This window comes from Coffea arabica, chromosome 6e, assembly GCF_036785885.1.
Source record: "Coffea arabica cultivar ET-39 chromosome 6e, Coffea Arabica ET-39 HiFi, whole genome shotgun sequence".
NCBI classification, from domain to species: Eukaryota; Viridiplantae; Streptophyta; class Magnoliopsida; order Gentianales; family Rubiaceae; genus Coffea; species Coffea arabica.
In genome coordinates this window covers 16077524-16097747 of record NC_092321.1, presented here as the reverse complement: position 1 = coordinate 16097747, position 20224 = coordinate 16077524, and the positions used below count along the sequence as shown (strand labels likewise).

At 34.7% G+C, this 20224-nt stretch overlaps 2 protein-coding genes across 3 annotated transcripts; both read left to right on the top strand.

Moving 5' to 3' along the window:
* Nucleotides 1–7992: 7992 nt before the first annotated feature.
* On the top strand, nt 7993–11112 carry LOC113695278 (dolichol-phosphate mannose synthase subunit 3-like). The gene is made up of 4 exons (XM_027214310.2): nt 7993–8292; nt 10057–10163; nt 10262–10369; nt 10666–11112. Exons 2-4 carry the CDS (start codon nt 10062–10064, stop codon nt 10723–10725), a joined length of 270 nt encoding a protein of 89 aa, XP_027070111.1. The 5' UTR covers nt 7993–8292; nt 10057–10061; the 3' UTR covers nt 10726–11112.
* A 1654-nt stretch (nt 11113–12766) lies between these two features.
* LOC113694842 (uncharacterized) lies at nt 12767–17427 on the top strand. 2 transcript variants are annotated; one of them, XM_027213736.2, is made up of 9 exons: nt 12767–12903; nt 14487–14667; nt 14753–14802; nt 14901–14970; nt 15046–15151; nt 15538–15604; nt 15773–15848; nt 16532–16830; nt 16996–17329. In XM_027213736.2, exons 2-9 carry the CDS (start codon nt 14511–14513, stop codon nt 17077–17079), a joined length of 909 nt encoding a protein of 302 aa, XP_027069537.1. In that variant the 5' UTR covers nt 12767–12903; nt 14487–14510; the 3' UTR covers nt 17080–17329. The 2 variants fall into 2 exon arrangements, with proteins under 2 accessions (XP_027069537.1, XP_027069538.1); XM_027213737.2 differs by having other exon boundaries at nt 12794–12903; nt 14469–14667; nt 16996–17427.
* Nucleotides 17428–20224: the final 2797 nt, after the last annotated feature.

The window sequence follows — 20224 nt, the reverse complement described above, 5'->3', positions numbered from 1 at the left end:
AAACTGCCAAAATTAAGACCAAATAACCACAAATAAAATGCATAATTATATCCCTATCAGCGGGTATGAGTAAATTTAGTTAAGTTGGTTGATTTGCCACCTCTAAATTTTGTACACTAATTTTTTTTGGGTTAGACAACAATTGTACACTATTCAAAGTAGAAGGTAAATTAATCCCATTTCATAAACCCAAACCCAGTACTAAAGAAATATTTGATATGTGTTAAGAATCATTCTAATACATAAACCTTTATATTTTATATTGCTCATTATGCCACATGTGCAAAAGGGAGACAATAAATATTCTGAAGAAAATGTTATATGTAATACATGAATCCCATTTTATAGTCCCTAGACGGAGAATTCTAATACATAAACCGCTCTTTGAAGCCTTTTTGAACTGGGCTTGAAGATGTAATTTGGCATATGTGAAGATGTTGGTATAACTGGTGATGGTAATGATTATGCTAATGACAATAAGATATTTGGGTAAGTGATTGATCTGGATGTAGAGTCTTGAGAGAGCTTACCTCAAAAGCTATCTGTTCAAGTGAGAGAATTTAAAATTATGTAATTCCCACATCTAAATCCCATATTTCTAACGTGAAATCCAAGTCTCGTACCTTGCAACTGGATCATAACATATGATAACTGGCACAAACTTGTTTGCTTAGCTTACCGAATTTAAAGTTGTGTCTAAATTCGATTTCCGCTCGAGCCAAGTTTGAAATTTTACCTAACACAAAATACTATTTATGTTTGACTTGATTAGTTTTAATAAGTCGAACCTTGTTTTGGAATATCAGGAAAATTAGATAGTCTTTTAGACAAGAAGTTGGAAGAATAAAATGCTATTTAAACCCTCCAAACAGTACCATAAGAAATTCAAAGATTTTTGTTTGGTAAATAAATATGTTTAACATTCTACTTCGAAGCAGGGGTATAAACGAGTCGAGTCGAGTCGAATCGAATTTTGGCTTAATCAAATCGAGTCTCAACTTAATTTTATGAATCTTGAACTCAACGAACTCAAAATGTAAAGCTCGACCTTTAAAAAATTTTAAAAATAATTATTTTATTTTTAAAAAATAAATAAAATAATAAATTTTTTTAACAAATAATAAAATATTATGAATATATATGTAATTTTACTATTAAAATAATATATATATGTAGATATAATCGAGCCGACTCGCGAGTTGAATATCTTTGATCTCGAGTTCGACTTGATCAATTTGAACTTGATGTTGATCGAATTCGAATCAAATTCGAACTCGAGCTGCTCGCAAGCAGTTCGATTCGTTTGCGATCCTACTCTAGGGGTGGTAATCGGGTCCGTTTCGGATTGGCGGGTCGGGTTGAGACTCGGGTATAACAGAAAATCCGCTGACCCGAACCTGACCTGTCAACCCGAAACGGGGTCAGAATACTTAACACGAACCCGAAAATTTCGGGGTCGACCCGAAATGATCCGAAATTTAATTTTAATTTATTAATTTACCACTGTCATTTCTAATAAAACCAATTTCGTACAAGACTAATTACATAATCAAGTAATAAATATTTAAATAAATAATCTCAAACCAAATCTAAAATAAATTAAAACACCGTAAAAGTGTTTTATCCCAAACCAAATATAAAATAAATTAAAACAGTATAAAAATAAAAAATAATATAATACATTATTTGTCCAAATATAATAATTTCAACTTCACACAAGTTAAATAAATTCATTTAGGATTAAGTGATTAATGCCTTTGAAAAAAAATAACTTAGTTTAGTTAGATAAAATAATTTGTATGTTTATTAAATTATTTTTTATTCATAAATGGGTTATCAGGTCATATCAAGTCACCCACGAGTTGACCCAAATTCGACCCGTTTTCTTTTCGAGTCCATCGGGTTCAATCCGATTCTGACCCGAACCCGCGAAACCTCAACCCAAATCCATTAATTTCGTGTTAGATTCGTGTCGTGTTTTCAGATCGTGTCAGAAATTGCCACCCCTACCCTACTCTAAAGCAAATTTTTGTACCCTTCTCATCAAGGTTACTAATTTACCCCAAAATCAAGGACCAAAAGCCTGAGGAATTAAACACACGCCTTAAAGCCCAACTCGTCTTGACAGTCAAGTAAGACAATGAGCCCACCAAAACAATCTGGTAAGATTAAGAATCATGATAGTGAAGTTAGAACCTAGAAATGGCACAATTGTGAAGTTAGAAGTGACTCTTATAGTTTCATTAGCAAGGAAAGTTGTTGGTTAATTACACGAGGCTAAATAAATACATATTTCACTTCAAAAATAAGAATAAATCTGAGCAAGTTTACATGTTTCTCCATGGCACCTTTCTACGCTAATCATTAATAATCACCATTTCCCTGAATCCTATACATATTTTATGTTAAACAAAGATATAAATGAGTATAATCAAGTTAAAATAATTCTAGCTTTTTGATAAGTGAACTTAATTTGTTTAGTGGTTAAGTCGAATTCAACCGAGTTTAGTTTTGTGAATCCCAACTTGAGTTTAGTCCCTGTAAGTTAAACTTTTTTACATACACATCTTGAATTCTATACCGAAAATTAACCAATTTTATTGGTCAAATCCATGGCACAACTGAACAACTGCCCTAACGGTTTTCATTTCCCCCAGGAACTTCATTCGTAAACCATATATATATAGCATAATACTCAATGAAACTTTACATTTACTGCAAGATCAACAGAACCCCATTAAAATCATCTCCCTATCTCCCTTTTCCCTTTCAAGAAAATAGGCAAGAATAAAAAAACCCAGTTTTCAGGTCAATCAAGAAAATGGAGAAAGAGCAAGAAGGTAGACATAAAACAGAGGAAAACAAAGCCCCTAGCTCTGGCTCAAAGAGTCCAGAGATTGTTCAAGTCGGAGTTGAAAAGAAAGGCAGTGATGAAGCTTCTTGTTCGTCACCATCTCCACCGCAAAAATCTCAGCAGATGGTTTTCAACGACGGCCAGGGTGGAACGTACAAAATCCAGGCTTTCATAGGAGATATGCTTCCTTTGGAACAAGTCTACAGAGCAGAGTTCATCAAGAATGAGGACAATGAAGACGATCATAGCAGCGGACAAGTTGTTCTTGTAGCTTTGAAACTGAGCCTTCCAGCGTATTCATTCGTCCCTGCAGACGGCGGCTATAGAGAAGGGCCCGCCTACGACGAGAATGATATCCTTTTTGGGATCACACGGGAATTCTATGACAAAAATCTCCACTGTCAAGTCATGCCGTTCTTCAATCTGGGCTCCCTACGCTACATCATCTCAAGAACTCCCCTCAAGAAATTGCCTGAAGATTGCATTGCTGTCATATTGAGAGAAGTTCTGCGGGGCCTCTCCAATCTCCATCGCTCTAAGAGATACCATTCCCAAGTCAATGCGGGGTTCATCTTTGTTGCCGAGACTCCGAAATTATCAATCAAGCTGTGTAATCAGGAGACGAAATATTTCCACAATCCTGAAAAATACTGCCCAAGAAAGGTGTGGGATGAAGGATGGTCTTCAGCAGCCTACCCGGACAGGTTTCCGGTGTCGCTTGATCCTACTAATAAAACTTGGACATATCCACCGTTTTTTGAACCCAAGCTGAGAACGACCAACATATCTGCTGCAGCTGATATTTTCAGTCTTGGTGTTACAGCCATAGAAATGGCTTGGGGGCCTGTGGATCCTTCTTATGAGCAAAAGAATGTAAGAGTCAGTACTCCAGAAGAATTCCTGTCGATAGTTGAATTAATGCAATACACCAGCTATGATATCCCGAGTGTGAGCGATCTCTACCTTTATGGTTTGCTTGAACATCGTAATAATCGGCAGCCAAGCAGTGATTTCACTAGCACTACTGCTCTAGAAAATGCTGCTGATCAGACTGAGGCGACAGTAGAAGAAGAACAAGGAAGGATGAAAATTGTTATGGAGGCCGTCAGTGAAGAATTTAAGAATCTGCGCAAGAAAATCAAGAAATTCATTGGCCGTGGAAAGGCAGAGGGAACGCATGAAGGAACACCCGATCTCGCTGATGAGCGAAATTATCAGGTTTCAAATTCGTTCATTAAATTCGTGAAAAGATGTGTAGTTGTTGAACCTGTGGAGAGGCCCTCAGCTGAGAAGCTACTGAAGGATGCATTTTTCAAGAAGTACAAAAAAGTACCTCTGCAGCGCTTCGCAGATGTCGTTTTGAAGAACATATAAGATGATTTCTGTGCTCTTAATTTTTAGCTACTGGTAGTTTCTCTGACTGATGCAGGAGTGATTCAGTTTTCCGAGCGATGGTACTTAGAATTGTACTCAGCGTAGTAGTAGAATTGGCCCTTTTCATTCAGTCAAATCTGATTAGATATCATGATCAAGCGTTTAAGAGTAGAAATTGGCAGGTGGGAATTGGCAAATTGCCTCGTCTACCCTGATCAATTGTAAGCCTCCTTAGGAACTACTACTACGATATATGGCAATAAAAGTTGTCTCATCATACAAATTAAAGTGGTCAAATTTCCTCGTGACAGATTCTTAGCTTATAGAAAGATTCAATGTGGTCTTTCCTGAACATAATTTGCCATGCATGCATACTCTAGATAAGAAGCATATGCCAGTTGCACTTGCATATTCAAGAATAGTGCAAACTTATACTACACTACATCAGTTGTATATATTTCCTTGTTTTGGTTCGTTGCATGGGGATGTCCAATAACGTATATTTCCCATATGCGAGACTTGAATGCTTCAAGGAAAGTGTAAAATGCATACTTCTTGTTTTCAAACGGGCCCTAAATATGGTGCAACATTATGTAGACCATCCGGAGAAAAAAGACCTAAAATAAATGCTAGAAAAAAGTAAAGAAATGAAGGCAGCTATGGACATTTACGAGCAAGTAGTTCAAGCTGCTCCAAGTTGAACAAATTCTTCTATACTTAACCTCAATGAACAAATACACATTACAAAAAAAAAAAAAAAGACAAAAAAGAGAAAGAAAGGAAAGGTTACAACTTACAACCTAGAGACCAAGAACAAAATAATGTTCAGAAATTCATGCCCAAACACCCCCCCCCCCCCCCCCCAATTTCTCTTGGGTCCGTTTGAAATGTGAATTTGCATGTAACAACAAAAATTTGAAACGAAGAAATTTCAGATTAATATACTTTAAAAATCTCCAGTAGTCAAATTTCTTGTTTGCTGGATAAACGAAACATTTAATTTACGTGAAATGGACTGTCTAAAACAACATCCCTGTTGATGCGTTTAGGAGCAAACCACAAACTAGTACAACATTTTCTTCCAAATAGCCTTCCCACCACTTCTTAGAGGAAGAAACGAAGGGGAAAGGGATTTTTTTTGACTAAAATATTAATCTTACTCCTGTTTTTTTTTTTTTCCTGAGAATTACTTGGACTTGCATCTTTTGGTCGGAAAATTATTTAAAAATAGGTTCTGGTCAAAATTGATACATTTGGAGGACTGTTTCATGTGAGGGATTATGAAAGAATCACTTCAAATTAAACGTGGTCAGCGACCATTTTGATCATTTTTCCTTATCTTATTATCAGTAATGTAATTTGTTACTAATAATGTTGTTCGCTAGTACAATTTTAAGCTTTGGTGGCTAAAACCTCAAAAAGTAAATAGCCAAATGCTCACAAAATATGGGTTTGATATAAAATCAGAAACCGCAGTCACAGATTAATCCATTCTTTTTTGTTATGTCATATAGTAACAAACAATAATATATGTTGTAAGTGTGGTGATTCATGCATAGTAAACTCGTTACTAATAAGACTATAAAATAAAGGAGAGTTGAGACATGGTGATTTTTGGTCCGGTTTACTTGTAAATATTGGCTATATTAGGGTCAATCATTGTCTTTGGTACCGTAGTTTTTTTATGGTCATTTACTATTCTGAAAAGAGCAAATTATCTGAATGACCACCAAACTTTTAGAATCGTTGAGTTTTAATTATTGAACAATTAAAAGTTTGATTTTAACCACTGAACTATGTAAAGTTTAGATATCGAGCTATTCCGTTAGATTTAATCGTTAAACATGACGGATTTGAGTGTTCGCACGATTCACGAGACAAAAGAAGAGACATAGTTAACGATTAAATTTGACGGAACGACCTGAAATTTAAACTTTAGATAGTTCAGTGATCAAAACCAGACTTTTAATAATTCAATAGTTAAAACTCAACGATTCCAAAAGTTCAGTGGTCATTCGAATAATTTGCTCTTCTGAAATGTTGATGTTGATGTTGATGTTGATGTTGATTTCTTTTCCTATTTATGATTATTAGAAAATTCTATGGATTTTCTCTATGCTAATTTCCGAGCATTTATTCTATTGGAGCTACTTTGAAATGGTTTATTCAAGTATTTTTGCCTTTTCCATTTATTGGCCATTTGGGACTCTTTTAGAAATCTCGAAGACAGAGAATGGAGTTGACCACGCAAAGATTGGCCACCTCTCCCCGGTAGATTAAGATAGGATAAGTTATACAATTGTTATAGTTGCCCAAAAAAAAACTTAATGCCTCAAAATATGAAATAAAACTATGAAAATTAAACAATCCCACTTCTTCTAATACTCAGAACACGCTTATAAAATTCCTAATACCCTGAAATGAAAGGCGCCTTTTTGGCTGCCCACACATGCATAAATTTCATCTTATGATATTTTCTTGAGAATAAAATGAAAAACTAGAAAGGAAAGAGGAAAATCCAAAATTACAAGAATTGAAAGGCTAAAAAAAATTGTATTTTAGGAAAGTGATTTGAATATTTTTTTTAATCATTTAAGAAGAAGATAGATATCTGCAATTCCTCTTTTTTAATTTCAATCATTAAGGTAAAGATTTTTGTGGGAAAGAGGAAGAATTAAATAAAGAAGGAAGAGAAAAAGAAATAAAAGAAAGGAAAACAAGGTAAATAAAAAGTCAAAATAATGTAAGGACAATTTTGTCCTATAGGGGGTTAAGTGAACAAAATTAAAGGTTAGGGGATAAACTGAGAAATTGGGTATACCTTAAGGGGATTAAATGTGATTAACCCTAATGAATAAGGAGAGGTATAATACTAAATATTAAACAATAAACATATTTAGTAATTAGAATTTAGATATTGGTAATTTGGTATATCATTCATGTTTGAACTATTGATATTTGAATGCGTAACTTGTAACTTGCAAGTATTAGTGTACTCTAAAATTATATTCCATATTTAACATAAAAATTCATATTCTCTATTCACTAATCTTAAGGCTTTAAGTATAGTCAAGACAACTAAGCAGTCTAAGTGAATGCATGTGAATTACAAATCAATGTATTAGTGTATTGGCTTTCACTATTAAAAGCAAATTAAGAAATTTGCATATTTTTCCAAAAAATCTATATAAGAAATAAGAATAAATGTAAGTATAATGTATTACATACGTTGTAATTTATAAGTAAATAAGTGACATTGTGTATATAACTACACAATAACATAAGTAAGTAAATAAGTTGTATTTTGATTTGAAATAAATTATAAGTTTGTAACTTAGTAACTCATCACTAATTATTTTAAATTGTAAGTTTGTAACTAATATCATTTATCACTAATCGTAATTTGTAAGTTTGTAACTAATATTACCTATTATTAATCATTATAAATTATAAATTTGTAAATTATTACTAATCATTGTACAGTCTAAGGTGTATTTTAGTTTAAATTAATCACTTTTTATTTGTTCCTTAAATCATTGATTAAGGATTCAAGATATAACTAGGTATAAGTGATCAAATAAATACCAATTAAACCACAAAATGATTAGAACATGAGTAATGTATTAAATTATGAATAAATTTGGGGATCAAATCAGTAATAATTTTTAAATCATTGAGGAGCATAATGAATGTATAATAATTTAGAGCCCCAATTTGAAAATTAAAAACTACACAATCACTGCCTTCAGGTGAATTTGGATCGGAGACTCGCAAATTAACTCATTCCCAAATCCCAAATCAATCTGAGAAACAAAAACGAAGTCTTCTTCTTCTCCTCTCTGGGATTCTGCCTTCACAGCTTCACTCCCAAATCAGTCTCTTCTCCGCCGCACCCTACGTCTCCACCTCAGTCCTCATTCGACTCCAGTCCTTACTTCACCAGTTCACCTTAACCATTAGCTGACCTCAATTACCGCATCCATACGCCGTGCTGGTTCATCGCTGCCAAAGCCAAGTGCCAATCGCTGCTCATCTCTGGTTCATTGCCGTGCTGGCTCACGTAGGTAAGTTCGGTAATTTTTAGCATTTTAATGTACTTTTGGTTTTCTTTTCTGGAGAAGAAAATTTCTGGGAATTGTGTAATTGAACTCGTATGCATGATTGAGTGGTTTTTGGGATGAAAATGGGCTTTTGAATGTCGCTTTCGGGTGAATTTCTGGTTGTGAATGGAGCATTCTCTTGTAACTTGTGAAAGCTAACAATTTTAGTGCCTTAAGTGGTATGCCTTTCGGAGTTGATGGATGGAAGGAGGCATTATGTTGATGTTCCTATCTCGAGAGCGTTAGTAGCACTGAGCATTAGGACAGTGAGATCTCTTAGAGATCCCTCAACCAATTCACTGAGCAAGTTTTCTCCTTTGGTGGAGAATCTGAACTGGGAAACGAATTCAAACAATGCAATTACTTTGGCTTTTGGAAATAAGCCAAAAGAATTTGTCAATGTTGAAACATGCATGTTTGATTTTGAAGACCGGAGGCTAGATGATGAAAGGGATTGCCATGGAAATGGTCAACAGCTGTACTACTCGAGAAAATCTAATGCCGAGTTAGTCTCACATGAAGATTCTTGATTTTAATGAATTCGGTTAACCCGAATTCATTACCAATTCGAATTTGAAAGCGGTTTAGATTTCTGTAAGTTTAATAACCGAATTTACCGAATTCATATACCCGAATTACCGAATATGCACCGTTTGCTCACCCCTAGTGGTAGGGGAAACTAGCAACTTAGTAAAAATGTGAAACAATATCTATGTGCTAGAGCTTACATTTGGATTAGTTTGGCTGGCTATGTTTAACAAGAGCTGATGGACAACCTAAACTGCTGATCGTGTTTGGGACTCTACCTAGCCCTTGATTTTGAGGCTTTTCCTCAATTGCATTGGTAAAGAGGATTGTTTTTGTTGTATATCCTTCCACAAGCACTTCATTTCATTAGTAATTAGCTATTATCAGAATTTTGTTTGAGAAGTTATTTTGGTGATGAGAAGTTGGCAAATTTACTCTTCATGTAAGTATGTTGGTTATGCTTCCATTGTGATATCTTGCTCAACTTTGGCATCATCAATATCTGGTTATATTATTAACTCAATGCTGTTCTTCCAGAATGATACTGGACTCACAGAAGAAGTTTTGAGTTCGATTTTTTTGTTCATTTCGTGTTTCATGTTTTTCCATTACTACTGACCAGGAAATGGTGATATTTTATTCTTATTTCATGACAGAAGTTTCTCCTCCGCCGTCTTTTAATTGTTTGTGATTTAATTGTAATTAAGGAGATAGACAAATTCTTCTTGTAGTTTCTATGACGTTTTTGTCTTTTTGGCATGTAATTATACGATAAATACTGTAATATGTATGTGTTATAATATGCATGCATTACAAATGGAACTGTGAAGAAAAGGCTATTTGTGTTTTCTAGACAACCCTTGTTAACTTCATACCTAAAGCAACTTACATGTTATCTTTTGAACATTTTTATCTTTAGCCTACAGATAATAAGTATGTCCTGCACAGGTGTGTATGCATCCCATTTTCCTGGTCATTAAAATTCTTTGTTTTGAGTTGTACAGCAAAATCTTAATTGTATCAAGAATGGTTGCCATTGAAATGATGGCACTGCAGCTCCTTACAGATGTTTTTTTAAGAGCCAAAAGTGCATAAGATCTTAGCAATGAAGTGGAGTTCTAGCTAGCTATATGCAGTAGACACTTGTTTAGAATTTTCGCAATTGAAGTATCACTAAGGTGAAGAATCTTTCTCTGACAGTTAAAATGAAGCATATTCTGAAGATTCTGGCATTGCTAGTGGCTATTTCTGCCTGCTGGATTGGCCTTTTACAAGCGTCAGTAATTCCAGAGAGCTATACGTGGTTGGTGAGCTTCTTCTTCTTATCTTGGTTATTTCTTCACATATCTTCATTCTCTTTCTCATATTATGGGATTTAGCTGACAAATTGTCTTTGGTACCCAAGTTGCCGCTCTATTTCATTGTCTCTCTAGGATGCTATGGCGTCTTAATGGTTGGAGTTGGCCTGATGCAATTTCCAACTTGTCCTCAAGAGGCACTTCTCTTACATCAGGTACTTTTACATTATTAATGTTCACTAGACAAGTTGCGGATCATGCTGCTCTTGTGTGGATTATAATTGGCAACTGGTGGAAATCGCCAGCTTATCCCCCCAACATGCCTCTTTCCATTCAGGAAACCTAAATGAGGAATAAAATATTACACATCTGCTCTTTTTTTTTTTTTGGCTGAAGAAGCTTGGTTCCGGGGGCTGCAAAACAAGCAAATTTAGAGTCAGATGTGTAAATCAATGAAATTGTCTTTTCTTTTTCTTTTCGGATTTATGATATACAGTTTTTCCTCGTGTAGGATATCCTTGAAGCCAAGGACTTCCTGAAGAACAAAGGGGTAGATGTTGGTTCCAATTGATTATCATGCTGGAGTTTTAATATCAGATAAATATGAGAAGTTTTAACTCAAAGGAGTAAGCAGGCATATCAATTGAAGAAAGGAGCAGAGATTTTTGAGTTTCGCTGAATCAAGTTCTAATATTTGACTTGTCCTAAATGCATTGGTCCATGATGGATTTTGGCAGCGCATTATTTGGTTGAGCTTTTTGTATGATCCGCCTGGTCATTTTCAGATGCCCATATGGATCATTTGGCTCCCCTGCCCCTTACTTGAAGCTTTTCTTGCTACTTCTCTATGTTAGACGTTTTTTTTTTCAAGGTAACAAAATGATTTTTGTTCCGTATTGTATACTAATTTGAGTTGATCATGAACTCTCCTTCTCATAAAATGCTTACTCCTTGCCGATGTTTTGTTTGGCAGAGTACTGTGTATCATGATTGCCAATAACAGAAATAATTGACTCAAAATTTTCATACTTATCAAGCCATTGCCAGAGCTAATTGTATGGTACTTCATCTGCTAATAATTGAAAAGCATATAGCTCATAGTTTCGTCAAAATTCAATAGGAAATTGTGCATGTCCTTCTGATATAGGTTGACTTGTAAACTGTTAACACAAAATATGAAGATTGTGACTATAGCCCTTTTTTTTTTTTGGCAAATATGGTTGTTTGTCATGATGGTTCACTTTTAAACTGATAATTTGGGTCAAGTTCTAAGCTACAAATATAATCACATTACACGACAAAATAGAATTCATGCATATGCGTGTGCATAAATACTAGTACACATATCAGTTGAACTTCAAAAGAAGAGTATTTCTACTTCATATGTGCTTATACGTATATTAATCAATCTTTAAAAGAACTATTCTATTTCTCTAATTTTGAAGTTGGTCAAATTTTATGCCCCTGAAGCATTACATCAATGAAACCAAAACATTCTTTGGAATCACATATTCTACAAAATCATATTGTAAAATTCATTTTATCATAATTATCATCAACTAATTCCCTAGCTTGATTTATTAAATTTTTCCAAAAAAACAATTTATTACAACAAGAAGTATATGTTCTTTCAAACACTACTATTCTTTGTTTGCGGTAAATTCTTGGATGGACCCAGTCTTCCACCTGGATACAGATCAGGTGGAATTAAACAGCTACGCTGATCCTAAATTTATTTCATGTTTATTGGAGTAATTTTTATTCGTTTATTTTGGGTTTGAGGATCTTTATAGGGTGAGATGGGAGCTTTGGACTTCGGATAAAAAACCAAAAAAAAAAAAAGCAAGAAGAAACCTGGTTGTGAAACATTTTCTTGACACGTGGATGTGTTCGTAAAAGAAGGGGAAAAAAAAAAGGGTTAATTTTAGAAACCTCCATGAGGTTTGTAATTACTTCACTAGCCTCTCCTGAGGTTAAGATTTTAGTAACAAAATTAGTTTAAGTCATAAAAAAAGTAACATTAAAATACTACTTTAAAAAGATATGAAACTTTCATTCCAAAAATATATCTTATCCATGTATATAAGTTGTATTAATAAAAAAATAAAAATAATTAAAAGTTAAAAACAATTAACACACATATATTTACTATTTAAAAAGTCCATATTCAATAGATTAGACAATACAAATAAGTAACAAAATTACACTAATTATCAAAAGATTCAGCAAAACAGACCAGTTATATCTCTTAATATGAGGTTTGCTATAATTTTTGTGATTTTGAAAAGAAATTTTTTTTAAATTTTACTTTACTTTTTCGCTCTTTTCTCCTCTAGTTCCACGAAATTAGTTCACAACTTTAAGAGTTTAAAAGAAAATTTCGTCGTAAAAGTGTTTGGATACCAAAATTATCCCAAATAATATGTTGCTTGCATCACAAACACATTTCCCAACCTATCTTTTTATATTCCCAATTATTTTTTATCTCACATACATCACATCACAAAAAGTGCTACAGTAATTATTCCAAATAATATTTCAAATAATACACTATCCAAACAAACCTACGTGCTTGTTTTATTTACTGTTATTATTAGCATTTATTTTGCAAGGTCCGGTAGCGACTCTAAGCATTTATTTGTTCAGTCCTAATATGTGACTGTGGACCCTTCCTCCTCCCTCCTCCCTCCTCCCAGCTGCCACCGCTGAGCAGTGCAGTCCAGTGCAGCGTCTAACATCTCAATAAAAGGTAACCGCCTCTCCCCCCCCTTCCCTCTCTGTATTTTCAGGATAACATTGGTCTTGTTTTACAAGACTTTGCTTCTTGAAAGGAAGAAGAAGAGGGGAAAAGAAACAATTGAAAGAAGAAGGAGAAAACCCCCCTGATAAATTCAGTCTTTCTTAGCAAAGATGCTTTTTCTGGATGTTAACTAGATGTTATTAAGTTTTCTGTTTAATTTTAACAGAAATAAAGTGAATGGTTGTTATCTTTCTGCCACTGTCCCTTTCGAGAGCTTGAATTTCTAAACTTTACCACCATCTTGATTGAATGTATGTTGATTTTCTCCACGTAATCATGTAGCTACTTTTTTTTTCCCACTTGTTAATTTGTGTTTGTATTTTTTTCCCCAGAGGAAGCTTGTTTTTTCTTGTTCCCTTTTTTTTTTTTTTTTTTTTAAATTTGGGTTTTGGGAAGTTTCTGGTGGTGGGGAGAGGGGGTGCGGTTGGTTGTTTTCTGTGGTTGTGGTTAACCTGAGAACATTCATTTCCATGTTAATTTGATCCTCTATCTGCATTTTCTTTATGTTACCTTATCAGATTGTGCTTAGCTAAAATATTCACGTTCTATTTCATTCATTCATTCATTTGCATTAGCACATGTCTTTTTGACAATTGTGCTAATCATTACCAAAGTATGAATCTTTTTAGGGATGGTAAGTTGTTAAAGTATGTTTGCCTGAATTTGCATTATTAGGTAATTATTTACTTTGTTCTGATGTGATCACGTGGATCTTAAGTCCATTTGTATCAGAGCACAATCATTTTTAATTTGTTAAGATCCAGCTCAAATGATACCCCAAGAAGTAATTGAATTCATGCACTCACTAGCCATTTCAAGAATTCTACAACCATCATATGGTGATGATGAATGATTGTTATGTTGTTCTGACATGACATGTTAAACTTAGAGTTTTCTGTAAGACTTAGACATTGAAGGCATTTTTTTCCAATAATCACCTGTCCTAATTTGGTTAACTTTTTTTCCCACCTGCACTGTCCATCTTGTTGAAAAGCCAAGCTTAAACTTTAGGCTTTGGTATTCACAAATATTATCCATTATCAGACATGAGGCTGGAGATTTAAGAAATTTTTGCATGCTAGCTAGTCACATCATTAGAATAGTGCTAGACATGTGGAAGGCAGTGGTATGAGTGCAATAATATCTGAACATGTTTTCTTCACTATTATTTTCTTTCTTAAGATCTGTCCAAATGCGTGATCTTTTGCTGGTTTAGAAAAATTAATCGCTTTTGACATGAGAAGATTGGTTCTTATTGAACAAGATTCTATAAGATAAGATTGTTCAATGAACTGTTGTTTTATTCATCTTTGCCTTAGAACCAGATAAATCTAGTAAGTTTCATAACGGATTATGATTTTATTACCGGCACTCAACAGCTGATAATTTGTCACCTTTGAAATCCTTTATGTTTTCTATTTCCTATTCGGAGAATATTGGTGTTAGTGCATTTTTCACTTACAGATAGATGGGAAAAAGTAGGGTCTTTTCATATAAGTTAACAGCTTCCTAAGGGCTGAGGCTCTCTGCAGGCGACCAGACGGGTTAGAGAGAGCATGGCTGCTGCCAGTGGCTCTGATTTATCTTCAGAAATGGAGGTGGATGCTTTTAGACGTCTTTTCCCTCTGAATTTTCATGAGCGCCATCTGCTTAAATCTATTAGACCTGATGGCAGGACCCTTGGAAAAGCTAGAGATACAATCATATCCCTTGGTCAGTCCAGGTTTTATTTGCGTAAAGCTTTCTAAGATTTGCGGATATTACTATTTTCACCTAATTGCAATTGGTTTTGTTGTAGGAGCTGTTACATCGGCAAACGGATCTGCACTAACAAAGATAGGCTGTACGGTAAGTTCTTATGCCACAGTGCTAACATGTTATTTTATTTTCTTACAGTTTAGGCTTTTGACGTAGAATCTAACACACGTCACTTGTTTGATGCTTAGACCATGTTGGCTGCCATTAAATTGGAGGTTATGACACCTACAGTGGAGTCACCAGATGACGGATGCATAGGTTCCTCTTATAGCCTCTTATCATCCATAATTCTTTAATGGTTAATTGAATACTTAAACGTGCAATTTTGTACAGCTATAGATTTTCATATGCCCCCAATATGTTCTCCTATTGTTCGGCCTGGGAGGCCAGCAGAGGCCGCTCCAGTTGTGGCAAAGCAGTTATCTGACACTATTTTGAGGCAAGTCATGGCAACACCTTGATACCTGCAATCCACTCCTTTTCTAGTTGATAAACTACTTCCTCTTTTAACCTAGTTTTTACGTAGTATTGGATAATGATTTTGAATTGCCCATGTAAAAATGCATTTTCTCTTGTAATCCATTAGAGATTGCAAGAGGTCTTACACACCGTAAATTGCAAGCTTAGGTATTTGTGGAAAAAGTCAAGCAATTAAGCTTGGTGATTAGTATTTCAGTGCGTTGTTAAACATTTCTTTTGGTAACATTAGAAACTTTTGCATTTTCTACCTAATACAGAGTGCCAGACCTCTTACATCTTCATGCATTCTGTTTCTGGATATCTATTTTCTTGTCTTTGCTGATTGTTTGGTTGAATAATTTATAGTTCTGGCATGATTGATTTGAAAGAATTGTCTTTGGTCAGTGGGAAAGCTGCTTGGATGGCTTACCTGGTAATGAATTTTGAGCTGCAACTGTTACATAACCTTTGTTTTTAGTCCCTTTAATTAGTCTTGTGTCGAACTGAACTTTGTTGTGATTTCCTTCACGAAGAAGTGTATTCTCAGACTTGTGGTTTAAGCGAATATAACCGCTTATTTTGCCAACTTATGATGGCACAGGACATATATTGTTTGGATGCTGATGGGTCCCTTTTTGATGCTGCATTGCTTTCTGCAGTTGCTGCCTTTTCACATTGTAAGTTTATCTCTTGATTTCCTATCCTGATTACTTATCAAAAATTTTCAGTTCTTCCCCATTTTCTCCCAGTAGAGTAATGACACAAGAGAATATCTGAATGAGTAATAATGGGAAACAACCCTTGCTTGATGTGTTCACTCAACTTTTTTTCTTTTTAAATTTTTTTCTGTCTTTCATGTTTGTCAACTTCAATTTGTGATTGGCTGTGTGAGGAATTTAGTTTAATCATGATAGGAACTGCCATAAGTGTAGGTTTTAATCCCTCTAATTCTTTTGTTCCTTGAAATATAGCCAGCTTGCCCGCACTCAGCGTTGGTCAGATTTTATACATTTTATTGCCAAGTCCTGGTTCTCCTAGATATTTTTTGTTTGCCACCTTGAATAGGGTCCTTAAATATAGTAGCCTTGGGATGAAAGTTTTCACCCACTGTCTCCTGCAATCTTTTTGCTCTTACCTACTCTTCATCTTCACACCTTCTGATATGCACAAAAGTTGGTTTTTATGGAGCTGGTGTTCACTAAAAGACGAGATTATTCATCTCTGTAATTTAATTGGATTGGATGGCAAAACTGAGGCTTCTGGTATTCCATCATAATTCTTGCATTATAGAAGATTGTGCTATGTAATTCTTGAGGTTCACATGCTACCTGCTTGTTTACATGACTTCCGTTGCTTGCAGTGCAAATTCCTGTAGTTTCTCTGAATGATGAGGGAAGGATTGTGCTTATTTCTGAGGATAATGGGGGAGGGAAGTTGGAGAAGGAGCCAGTCAATAAAGAAAAAAGGAAGCTCAAGTTGGCTACAATACCATTTTCCTTAACTTGCATACTTCACAAGAATTACATCCTGGCAGATCCTACAGCAGAGGAAGAATCCATAATGGAGACACTTGTGACTGTGGTATTGGATTCCTCCAGTCAATTGGTTTCTCTTTACAAACCAGGTGGACCAGTTCTTGCCCAAACGTCAGCTATTCAGGTTAGGCTACATTGCCTTGAGACGGGAAATAAGATTCCATAATGTTTCTGTAGCATGGAAAAATGTTTAGCTTTCTACTCATTTATTATGGCTATCCCTCCCACCTGCATATTCATCCTCTTTCCTTATACCAAGAGAAACTGCTGACGAAGTTCAAAACTGCAGGATTGCGTTGCATTAACAAGACAGAGACTGAAGGAACTTCAAAAGATCTTAAATGAAGCAATTTCTGATATGGAGGTGGACTAAAAGCAGGAGTAACTTGTGAATCCATCGGTATCTAGGTTTTAATGGTATTCGTTTCTTCATACCCTTTAGCTTCCTTGGTTGAGAATGAAATGAGCAGCAAAATATCACAGAGGACTGTGTTTTAGCCAATCTTTTTGCAGGGATTATAGTTGGAGAGGAATTAGACAAATAGCAATTTCATGGTGAGCTTGTAAAGGATCCTTGTGACTGAAACTTTTCTTGACCTTTTTCTAATTTTGTTCTATCTTCATGTCAGATTTACTGATATTTAGATAACACACATTCACCCAATTTGGCAATCGGTGATGGTAAATCTGAACGTTTGCCTTTTCCTTTTTTTGCACAAAACACGTGTGAAGAAATTTGGCATTATGTTAAGTTTTTCCCTTTAGTGCATTCAATAGAAATGCCCAATATGATTATTAACCACTGATCCACATTTAGCATTTGAGAAAACTGCAGCTTTCTTTAGTTCTTACAGCATAGTAACAATTTTCTGATATTGTCCACCCAAATGCCTAGTCTCATGAAAAGCATATGGATTATACCTATTGAATGAGGTAAAACTTCACGAGATATCGTGCATGGTTTTTCAAACAAAACCATTAAGTTGTCTACATACATATATTACATACATACATGTCTCTGTGTGTGTGCTAAGGTGTGTGTGTTTTCTATTTACATCTTGTAAGGAAGCATTTGCATTTTCTTCCCCCAACCCGAAACCTGCCAAACAAATAAAGGATAATGCAGTGGTGAAAGTTTGTGTAAACTTTTTGTCAAGAGACCGGCCTCCTTCAGTCAAATCTTATCTTTTCCTTGATCGAAAGAAAAGAAATACTATATGGACATTATGTTTGTTTTACAGCTATATAAAAGTTTCTTTCATTTGTAATTTACTTTTTTTTTGAATGACAAATCTAGAATACCAACTAATATACCAACTCTAGAATGTTAACTAAAACACTCTAAATTTACAAATGTAAAAGTTTCTCTTTCTAGAAATTTAAGTATCGCAAAATATTGGATCAATGCGACAAAAGTAAGGGTGGGGAGTGTTGAGGAGGGGAAACTGCCCCCCAAAAGTTTGAAGAATTTAATTTGGACAGCTATTTTTTTGAGAAATTGTACAAATATTAAGTTCCCCCCCCCCCCCCCCCCCCCCCCCACACGAAAACCTTGATAAACTTGAGGATGAATTACACTATTAATTAAGTGGTTAATTTTCTAAAAAATTGTTTTGGAAGTTTAAATTTTTAGAGATATTTAATATCTATTATTTCAAGTTCTGTATTACTGTATTATGGTACTAATTTAATATATTTGACTTTAATATTTATATTTTTAGCTTAGTATTTCCTTCAATTACTTGTACAAATTTAGCTTTAGTAATTGCTAATCTTGAGAAAGAAATTTTGGTACTAGCCCTTAATTTAAGAAAACTGAAAAATGTGTTAGGGACAAGGGAGAAAATGGGGGTCGTAGCATGCATGAATCTTAGAAAGCTTAGACAAAGGTTAAGGGAGCGGACGGCCGGGGGTTTGAGTCAGTGATGCAAAAACAGGAGGATGCTTCATTACTATTCCTGCAAAATACATACATTTCAATCGGCAAATGCACATCTGTACATATGCCACATTTTGTTTTTGAGCTTAATTTTTATCATAAAAAGCTCTAGATTTCTGTTTTTTTAATTAATGGACCTTTTTTTTTTTTGGTAGATTGGCATATGGGGGATGCAACTAGTTTTCGTCATGCATTTCATTTTTTGCAGTCCCAAAGTCTAAATCCTAGTTACACCAATTCCTTGCAGGTTAAAACTGTGACTCTTCCCGACTAAACTATATACATGGTATTCGAAAAACTTTTGCTCTTTTGTTCTTTGATTTATCCCCCATCTCCATACAAAGACGCCAATTCCTTCTCTGATGAAAAGCATATGGAATAAAAGATCAGTTGATATGCTTGATTCTTCTGCAAACAGAAGCCCATCTCAAAATATATATATATTTTTTGGGGTGAATGGAGGAACCAAAGTAGAAGTTTTTTGTTTGATGACGCCTTCTTTGCCTGCTAGGCAAGAGGACAGCAAGTTACAAATTCTGTCTCGGTAGGACATGTATTTCTATTACTATGAAATTCATAAATATTCATAAATGAAGTAGCTAGTTAATGGTGGGAAAAATCGAAGATTTCACATAGTACTTTTTGATCGGAAAATCAATCTGATATATTTCGTATGGGTCAAATTCTACAGGATAATGGACTAATTCACCTGTAAGTTTATCTTGAAACTTTTTTGCCTTTGGGGATGGTCTCCTGTGTTCTTGGTATCATTCCTACGGCACATCACCCATGTCAGGTAGAAATGTCTAAACTAGCCGGCAAAGCAATGGAGAAATGCATCCGAGTTCCAATACTGATAACCCCATTTTGGGTGACAGATGGTCGGTCTCCTATGTAGTAGTACATTTTACCAAAGAAAAGAAAGTAAAAGTAGTGCATGAATAAATTAACTCCTTCAATATTTGTGGACCAAACTTTGAGTGTTAACTAATGCGTTGAAAGATCATAGTGTTGACAGGATCAAGCTTATATTTCTAGACAATTTCTTGAGGATTTATTCAAACATGTATGGAGTTTTTTTTTTAAAAAAAACTTTATTGTCATATTGAAGGAGACATGAATCGACCTAAATTAAATGCATTTGGAGGAAAATCTATGTAGGGCGCTTTAAAAAGCTAAAGACAACAGTAAACAGACTTGCATTTTTTTTTAATAACTCGTTTTGTTTACATTCAATTCGATATAAAGACGAGCAATTTGTTCTAGAATGCTAATTTCTCTTATATTTTATATTTTCTTGGCCATAACGCAAAATATTTTCAAAAGTGATTAAAAAAAAAAAGATAATGAAGCCATTAGAATAAATTTGAGCAAATCCCCCAAATAGTGCTTCAACATTTTTACTAATCTACGTTTGGTCTCCATCTTGAAAATGGGACATAATGGTCCTCTGACAGCATTTTTTAATCCAAATTGTTCCCTATGTCGCGGAATAAAGAAGAAATTCAAATCTCACCACTACTTTGGTCCAACTTTTTCTTGACAGCTCTGTCAAGAAATTGTTTAGAAAGTAATTTAT